General features: G+C 38.8%; 1 protein-coding gene across 1 annotated transcript in view; it reads left to right on the forward strand.

The window, feature by feature from the left end:
* The window catches only part of LOC146321724 (beta-1,4-galactosyltransferase 3), a 29,525-nt gene extending 19,578 nt beyond the window's left edge, over positions 1-9,947 (forward strand). Inside the window, exons 3-7 of the mRNA XM_084726992.1 lie at positions 2,257-2,492; positions 4,345-4,532; positions 4,643-4,765; positions 5,565-5,669; positions 6,027-9,947. Of these exons, the coding sequence (XP_084583118.1) occupies positions 2,257-2,492; positions 4,345-4,532; positions 4,643-4,765; positions 5,565-5,669; positions 6,027-6,285 (911 nt within the window). The 3' untranslated portion in view covers positions 6,286-9,947. The remainder of the gene's footprint in view (positions 1-2,256; positions 2,493-4,344; positions 4,533-4,642; positions 4,766-5,564; positions 5,670-6,026) is intronic.
* Positions 9,948-9,977: the final 30 nt, after the last annotated feature.

The raw sequence follows: 9,977 nt of genomic DNA on the forward strand, positions 1-9,977 counted from the left end.
TAACATTTATGACAGCTCTCTATTACATTTATGAGGTTTTTATGACAGTGTTGGGCAATCTAACAGTTTACTTAATCCAACTTAAGTGAATGCAAATATGTGTGGACTACTGTACTATTACAGGTATGTTGAGCAGTGAAACTACAAAAATGGTACGCAGTAACTCGGGGAAATTGAAAATTAATTACTGCTAAATTGAACTTAAATAAAATAACATGTACTCTTAAAATAAAAATGTTAAATAGAAGTTGAATAAAACCTTAAGTGATCAATGCTCAAAACTCTTAAAATAAAGAAAATGTGCTACTGTTTTGTTGCTGTATAACAATAAAAATAGTTTGAGAAAATACAAATAATGATAAATGCATGTATTGCAAGTCAACAAACAGAATGGAAGAAAACCTGCAGAGACCTTAAATTCAGCTTGCAGGTAACCTTGTGTTTTAAGTGTTTAAAATCTATCATGGCTTTGAAAATAGCAGTTTGGGGGAAAAAATTCATGACAACTGAGCAAACTTATTCCATTGAAGAAGACAGTGAGATCTGGTTGAAAGCTGGGGGGTAGTAAGTGGACCTTGCTGTAAACATTACCTGGATGACAAAGAAAACAAGTGTGTGGCGAGGACAAAGACCAATGGATAATCTGATACTGCTTAATAATGTTTGTTCACAATACCTAAGGCTTAGTTTTCTGTTTCTCGGGCTCTGCCCCTTTGTTCCCACAACACTGCCAGTGCTGATAACTGATACACAAGGCATTGACTAAAATAGTGGATAAAGGTTAATAAGGTATTTACTGAGCGTTCACTCTATCTTGAAGTGAACAGAAACCCCCTGGAGGGTCACTGAAACAGGTTTGAGGAGGAGAGATGATCAACAGTCTGCATAAGTTCAGTTGGAGTGTCAGACAAATTGTGGGGGATGAACACTGAAGTCTTTCATTGTACCTTGTAACAGGTTTCTTGGTCTGAGGTGCCACTAACAAGTGTTTTTTTTTCTCAGTTAATAATTTTGTCTTTAAAATGTCATTGAGAAAAAAATCTTACATGTTAACAGTCAGTGATCAATTAACCATTAGTGAGTGATAAGATAGAAAATGCACATCTGTCTCTCCGTTTAGGTTTTATTTAAACAATTCTTGCAGCATATTAGTTATGTGAAACATTAATTCATGAAGCACAAACAGAACAGGGTTGCAAATTTTGTGCACTCTCCATAACCAATATTTGTATTCACCAAGTTTACAATCAATAATCAATTACTCTGTAACGATTAATAAGATATAAAATGCACTTCTTTTTCTCAATTTAAAGCAATAACAAGGAGTTAAGTGATTATGAAGCAGTCTCAATTTAATACTCCATATGACCTATATAAGCTAATGAGACCATCCACAAGAAGACTGCCTATTTCTATACAATTATTCTTAATGGCAATCAATTTATAATTTTATGTTATATCTGATTTTGTTATATCTGAACAATTCTAGGGGTTCAGTAGTTATGTAAACATTACTTAATGAAGTACAAACAATTTAAACAAACACTAAGAAAACAATAAGGCTCTCACTCAAACAGCTGTTCTTGTCTGCTTGTCTTTAATCAACAAATGGCTCTGCCAAACAAAACTATGTCAAATGGAGCTCAGTTACTGACATTTCTAGACTTAAAAGTCAGATCAGACAAAATCCTGAGACCTGTAAGCTCCTGAAAAATGGTACATAAAAATACACTGGTTTATGTAAATAAATATTATTTTAATTTGTTTAAATTCCTTTTGGACAATTCAACCCAAAATCAAAAATAAGTATTTTTCCTCTCACCTGTAGTGCTGTTCATATAGGTTGTTTTGGTGTAAAACATTTAAATGTCACAATTATACTGGTATATCAAAACATCTCTAGTAGAAAAGTTTGTAAAATGTCATTTTCTGAAACAGTGTGTGACTAGTTGTGCATGGATTGAGGTCTGTGTCAGTGGGCCTGCACAAAAATAATTAACCTGCACTTAAATATATTGTCCTGCTCAAATTTAAACAGAGACCAAGTGTCAGAACTGATGTTGGTACATTTATTAACACATCCAGCTCTGTGCCAGTATCAGGCCAGTTCAGTTTCTCATATCAGAATCAGAAAAGGTCATTTCAGACCGCCATATCACATTCAAATCATAAGCTCTCATACTAACCAGATTATTTGCCTCTGCTCCATCTAGCATATGTTATTTCCCTCTGCTAATGACCAATATCTGCTCACAGCTGGGCCGATCCACGTCAGTTTTCCATCAGGGCTCACCCTGGCAGAGGTTCAGAGGAAAAATCCACTGGTGGTGCGCGGAGGACGCTACAGGCCACCTGACTGTGAGGCGAGGCACCGAACAGCCATCATCATCCCCCACAGACACAGAGAACACCACCTTAAGTTCCTACTATATTACCTGCATCCTTTTCTGCAGCGACAGCAGCTCCAGTATGGAATATACGTCATTCACCAGGTAAAACACAAACAACTATGTCATATACTAGCTCTAAAGGTTGAAGAATGCAAAAGCAACATTTTACATTTGTAGATTTCACCTTTGCTGCAACATTAAGTTTTTTTTTGTGATGGATATTTACAGCTATAATTGTTAATTTGGTATATACTAGTGTGTCCTTTGTTTGGCATCCACCAACAGCTCAAGCTTGATGAAGAGTGCCCCCTAGTGTGCTGTCACTGTATGTGCATGTTAGAGGATGAGAATGCTCAAGTGGCTTAGAGGGTTTAATCTTCTTACCTGCTTTTAACAATTCATTCATGTTTACTCCTCAGCACTTTATCTCCTACACCTCTTGAGCTGGATTTTTGGACAGTCATTTTGTTGAATCCTGCTTCTTGTCTCAGCTAAGAGGATGCTTTTAAAATAAGTGTAGTAGGTTTATAAACAGCCACATTTTCACTACTTAGTATGATTCTACTGTACTCTACTCACTTTTGGTACTTGTACTTTGTTTTTCTATTGCACTAGCCTCCACTACAGTACTCTGTTGATTTAGGTGGAGCTGATGGTCATAGCGATGCTGTACCAGCAGTTGGGAAACAGCATGCACCCATTTGTCTTAAGAAGCTGCAGACTTTATTCACTGACGTACAGTGGACATTTACTGCTAGATAGAGCAAGTTCACTGCTCACCTTTTCATCTGCTCTGTGACTGTCCACTCCCTCTCTCGCTATCTCTTTCACTACAGAGCTGTGCTGCTCTTATGAGAGATTATACAAAGGGGTGGTGTTCTTGAAATGTCTGCACTTTTTCAATAACCCACCGTGTGGTTGTGCAGACTGCCAGTTTTAAGTGCATAAAAAAATTGTGGTCAATATTGATGGCAGCTTGTTTATTTAAAAATTCTGGTGTTAACCTGGTCTGTGCAGAGGGGGTGTCCTGTGTTGTATGAACAATCAGTGGTCTGCAATGTTTTCACATCACTGTTTAGTTCTGGCTCAGCTCAGCTGAAACTTTGACAGTAGTGATACTAAAGAAAGCGCCAGATACTAATGTATTATATTTAATGACTATTTCTACAATATCATGTGTATTAAAACAAAGCAAAGTACTTCATTAATGATAAATGAAGTAAGTTGGTACAGTAATTTTAAGTGGAACATTATCTATGGATTTCACCTCACTGTCAAGCAGGGAACTTCATGGTCTGTGCAAGCGAGCTGCTATATGCCCATTGTAGTTACACAATGTTGGCAAGTAAATGAATCCCTGCAGTTTGACCTTTTCTTTTTCACACATGGTGATATTGTTACCTGTCTATCAAGTACATTTGCATACAGCAGCAACACAAATACACACACACACACACACCGGTGTCAAGGATCACTGAGCAGAACTGACCAGCTTCAGTATTACAACAAAGCTAATGTGGCTCATGCTGCAGTAGGAACTTTAACACTAAGCAAGATGAAGAAACATTTACCAGCATTCGACCTGCTCTGGTTATTTAGCTGCTTCAAATGGGGCTGTAACGTCCACACAGTTTCTCTGGACTGTCACTTAATATTACAGCGTTAGTCACCCAGGCTGTGGGAGCAGCCACATTTCATGTTTTACGTAGTTTAGTAACAACATGAAACATGAACAATGCTTGAACTGTTACTGGCCCTGGTATTGCTTGTCAGATTTTTTGAAGCATTGATTTGTTAAATTACTACACATTAAAGTCAAGAGTCAGAGCTTCTCACTTCACCAACCCAGTTTTGCTCCTGAGGTGATAAATTACTTGCCGTTTTAGAACTTGTTGACTGGTGTCTAAGGTGAGATCATTGCAATACATTTTACATTAAGTGTCTGTGTTCGCAGGCTGGAAACTACACTTTTAACAGGGCCAAGCTGATGAACGTGGGTTTCCGGGAGGCCATGAAGGAGGAAGACTGGGACTGTCTCTTCTTCCATGATGTGGACCTCATTCCAGAGGACGATCGCAACACGTACATCTGTGACTCCAACCCCAAGCATGCAGCTATCGCCATGGACAAATTTGGTTACAAGTATGTCCTTTCCTGTCTGAATGTCCCTGCAAGAGTTTGCTCTGCATAGATAGATCCATAGCAGATTCAGTGTTTCAACTGTGTTATTTGCAATCTGTAATTCTCTCCAGGCTTCCGTACAAGATGTACTTTGGAGGAGTGTCAGCTCTGACGCCACTGCACTACCTCAAAATGAATGGCTTCCCCAATAACTACTGGGGATGGGGTGGAGAGGACGATGATATTGGAGTCAGGTGAGAATAGCTAAGGCCAATGTCTGCTCATTGTCAGATGCCATTTTCTGACTGGAAACTGGTTGGTTTGGAGAGAGCAGTATTAACTTACATACCAAACTCCAGAAGGAAAAACAGTAATTTTACCTTACAGAACAGAGGAGTTTCTGGTCTATTGCTGCCTCAGTCGGTTAGTTTGTTTGTGTTATTGTGACACTTTGGTGTTTAAAAAGGTGAGCTCAGATTCACAGAAGTCCCACAATAACACTTATTAACTAACTGATCTAGGCAGTGGTAGACCAGCAACTCCTGTGTTCTGCGAGGTAAAATTACAGATTTTCCTTATGCAGTCTAGTTGCTATGGAGAAAGCGATATTAATTTTATATAATGGTGGTTTCCTGTCAGAAGAGGCTGTCTGACGGCAAAATAAAACTGTGAAAATATTCTTAACATATCTTTCTCTTTAACTGATACTGTTTTTTTTGGGGGGGGGGCTGAACCTGTTCATCTCTTAGCTTCCATGGTGGTGCTCATCTCTGGGTGTGCTGACCACCATCCACTGTTGGTCATACATGGACTTTTGATAAATACCTCATGTAACCAAACTTAAAATAATATGAAGTATACCTTTAAGGATGAAAGTGGAAATAATGCATCAGTGGCCAGTCAGACATTAAAGTGTCCTGCAGGTCAGGATAAAAACATAAGTAAATTGAAAAATTTTACTCCAACTGTTGTGGAGCCAAGATCTCAGTAAGGAAATGTCTGAGACCCGGTAGGACTGTATAAAAGTCTGACACTTGTTTCTTGTCTCCTCAGAGTGTCTCTGGCAGGGATGTACATCACTCGTCCATCACTGAAGGTTGGCCGTTACAAGATGATTAAACACAAGCTGGACAAAGGCAATGATGTGAACCCAAAGAGGTACAGTACACAAGTTGATGCAGTTGGTTTCATGTGAGAAATCTGTATGAGATCTGAATTTAGCTGCCATGCAGACCTAAAAAAAATCTTAAGTGTGACATTAAAGGGACAAACTGTTCCAGAGGTTGCCTTAGACTTTCTCGTTGTCTTTCATTTTGATGGACAAGGTCTTAAAGATTCTGTCATCCATTTGTACTGCCTGCCTAATGTTCATTTCCTAATGATGAGACATGTCTGTTTGTCACTGCAAATGATACAACCACTCAATACGGTTGATCACCCTCAATGTTTTGATTTGTCAATATGATGGACTGAAACGATAATATTTACTTCTCTATCTTTCCTCTCCATTCAAAGGTTCAACATGCTGGCCAAGACGCGTCAGACCTGGAAGTTGGACGGGATGAACACAGCTGAGTATGAGACAATCTCACTGCAATACCTGCCTCTCTACACCAACATCACTGTCAACATCGGCACGGAGGCCGGTCTACATCCACCTCCCCCAACGCCGCCTCCTCCTGCCAAAGCTGCAGTGAAAGCACCTGCCGAAGCCCCAGCGAAAGGCCTCGCCGACCCCCCTGCCAAACTCAAAGAGGGCCACTCAGAGAAATAATCTTGCCCCAAGAGACCACTGATCATGTTTCACTCTGCCATAACTTCAGTGGCCTGGAGTTTTTTGCTCGTTTTAAACTTTGTCGTGGAGGAATTAGTTTGTAGAATCGACGTCATACTGCCTGCGGACGGTGGGGTACTCTTTTGGGTGATTTAAAAACACCTGATATATTCAAAGTAACAGCAATTTATCTGAATTTCTCAACCCTTAGTGACGGCTCTCCACCTCGATTCCTGCGACATCACTGATTATTCTTCCAAGGGAGCCACAGTGAAGAGTGAAGGGTTAAAGTTGGACTCTATGAGTTTATATATCTACAGCGCTGTGGTCGCTGCTTAAACCTTGTGATGCCTTAGAATCTTGCTCTATTTTTGGTCATTTCACTCATACCTTACATTATTTGGGATATTTTGTTTAATGGAACAGTAGCTGCAATTTCCAGCAGTCACACTGTGCCACAAGAGTGTCTGATTCATTTATTGTCTCAACGCCAGTGAATATATGAGTGAAGGTGACAGTTTTTGTTACCAGTCGAGTGTGTGAAGCTGCTACAATGAGTTCTGTATCAAGGAACAGATTTGTGTGTTACTCTTCCTACTATTACTGCTTCTGACATAACAGTGCACATATCCTATCTGTCTGCAAATATCTGGGGTCTTGTTTGGAAAAGGTTGAGATACTGACCTATATCCTTTTGGTTTATGTATCAGAACATAGACTAAATCTGATGTTTTCAAAGTTTTGGATGATGTGTATAATTTAGCCTCGTGTCAGGTTCAGTAGAATTACCAATGTGAATGAGAAAACATTTTAGGTCTGTACACCAAGGCCAAGAGTACATTTCCTCTGTGTAGCGTTCAGTTTAGTCATTCACATTTCAGCATATCAAATATATTCAACATTTGATTGAATTTTCTTTTTTGTGCATTTTTGTGTATTTGCCTTTATCAAACAGTGGAGGTCTTGGTGACAGCGATCAGTCTTCTGCCTTCAAATGAGCTTGTGATTCACATCAAAATGGAGTCTGTCTTGCTGATTTTTTTTTTAATCTATGTGTTGATTATGTGCAGTGTGTATACAACTCCTTATGTAAATGTTCCCCTCAAGAGTGCTGGCTTGCTCCCTCAATACTTTATATGCAGTCCATCTCTATAATGTCTTTAATCTTTTTGCCCGTCTCCTGTCCTTGATCTGCACATATCGTCATCAAATCAGCACAGGTTCAGGAGTAGAGATTACTAACTGCTGTCTCAAGCTGAAGTTACAGAAACCAAATTTATCCATGTAGACACACAAGTTAGTTCAGTAGCTTGAGCCCAAAGTATGATATGGCAAATCTCTGTGATCACTGTTGGTGGGCAGTTGCAAGAGAAAGTTGTGATTTTGCATGTTCTTTCTTCAGTTGACCTTTCCTAAGTCCCCGGCCCTTTTTAGCTCTGTACCTGATTGAACCTCGGTCAACCTTCTCCTTTTCTGTTCCCTGTACTTAGAAGTTCTATGCATGAGAGTCATCCATAAACATATGTACATAGATGTCACACTAGCCTTTGGATCATACATCAGTTTCGCTGCCATATTGGTCACTGCAAGACTGACTTGTGAACAGATACATGTAAACAAAGGGGGCTGTGTTTTTTCTTGATGAAAAGCACTATAATGTTTATTTCTCAACTGATCTCAAATGAGTTTTTCTATCAAAGAGTTCATGTTCTACTTGGAATAAGTTGGAAAACAAAAACAAAACTTTTCTTCCTCCATGTAGATCATTCACCCTTGAATATAACACTACTTATTGAAATTGATTGAGGGAAAAAAAAATTATAGTGCTTTCATCCAACAGCTCCTCTGTAAACATGAATTTGTTCAAAGGTCAGTCTTGCTTTGTCCAATATGGAGGCAGTGTTGACATTAACACAGCAACAAGCTGAAGCAAGTCAGTGTGACGTCTATGTATGCCGACAGATTTGCCTATGTTGAAAGGAAATTACAGAGATGGTCAAAATATCTTACTGGGCGACCTGTAAAGGTGATATTTAGAGTACACAGTCACATCAGACATTAGCAAAACATCCAAATATCTGACGCTAGCAAAATGCTAGCTAGCTAGCTATTAACTAGCTAGCTAATCTACATCAGTTGTTAGCTTGGTAGTTACATCTGATAGCTAATGTAAATTCTAACTAAACAGCTAATCTACGCCAAACATTAGCTAGCTAGTTATATCTGATAGCCAGTTTTAGCAAAGCAAAAGCTAACCAGCTAGCTAAGTTACATCAGTTGTTAGCTTGGTAGTTACATCTGGTAGCTAGTGGTAATAAAACCCTAGCTAGCTAGTCTACATCAATCTTTAGCTTATGTTAACATAGCACTAGCTAACTAGCTAGTTTACTTAAGATGTGACTATTTTCTTTTCAACACAGATTAGCATTGTTGTTGCTGTCAGGCCAATTGTCGCTTGTTGTAATCACCACCTGTGACCTGTGAAAAGCCAGTTCCTTAAAAAGTTGTCACATGGAGACATCTGCCATATCCTTCCCACTAGTGCCCGTATACTGCATGTTGCCTCTCCGCCCTCTTCTTCACCTCTCTCCACGCTGACAGATTTGATTGTTTATGTGATGAAAAACAAAGACAGTCCCTTTACGCAGTGAGTGTGGCTGTACTGGCAGGTGAACAAGGCTGAAACCAAAGACGACTGCTTGGAAAGCTGTGATGGTGGATAAAAAATGTGTGTGTCTGTGTGTGTATACAGTATACTTCATATCTTGTGAATGGTTTCTGTAACAATGCATTATTTTATTTTAATAGACAGGCCTATCAATTCTGCCTGTCAATATTTGTCTATTCTGAGTTTAAAGCATCTCAAACCAACATGTATTCAGTACAAATCGCAGATGGAAAAACCTTTTCTTTTTTTCTTTTTTTTTGAAATGCTGTACTGAAACGTGTTTTTGTGGTATTTGTCTGCTGAAGTGGATGAGACGAGCTCTGAGAGTGGTTGCCTGTGATTTTCAAAAATAGATGACTATATAACTGTATTATTATCATTTTGATGTGAATTCATATTCAACTCCTATGGCCTTAGAAACAGACATTATACTAGTATTTCAACACTTGGTCACTAATAGCATCTTTATATCAAGAGTAGATATGCATGGCAGAGAACCCATTAGTAAGGGTATGGGAATGTACTGAGCACAACATGGAGATGATACATATCAGTGCTTAACTAGAAAATATGAAGCATGCTGAAGTGTCTATGTTGTCAACTGGAAACTGTCTCATTGTGACTAAAAAATGCTCGTTTCTATCTGCTGTGCAGAGTGCTCCTCGCTGTTTTAAGAAGCATTTTTGAGACAAATGGTGCAAAGGAAGCTTGTATTCTCCAAGTCACAATGTACAGTCTCCATTATTTACTGTTACTTGACCCAATATTTTTGGGCTTTTAATTTTTTTTTTTTTTTTAAGCTACTTTATATTTGATTTGATTTGATTCCGTTCTGATGTGGATAAGCTCGGCAGCAATAGAAAGCAGTCACCACAGGGTAGTACTGAAAGCAACCAAGGGCAATGTGACTTTGTGAGTTATTTCTGCTCTCTTTATGAAATCTGCACAGTCCAGAGTGGCCTTAAATTCATTAATAAACTGATTATTCAAGAGACATGTGGTTTAATTTGGGTTTAATTGGATT

Source organism: Lutjanus erythropterus, chromosome 9, assembly GCF_056507025.1.
Source record: "Lutjanus erythropterus isolate fLutEry1 chromosome 9, fLutEry1.hap2, whole genome shotgun sequence".
Taxonomy (NCBI): domain Eukaryota; kingdom Metazoa; phylum Chordata; class Actinopteri; order Lutjaniformes; family Lutjanidae; genus Lutjanus; species Lutjanus erythropterus.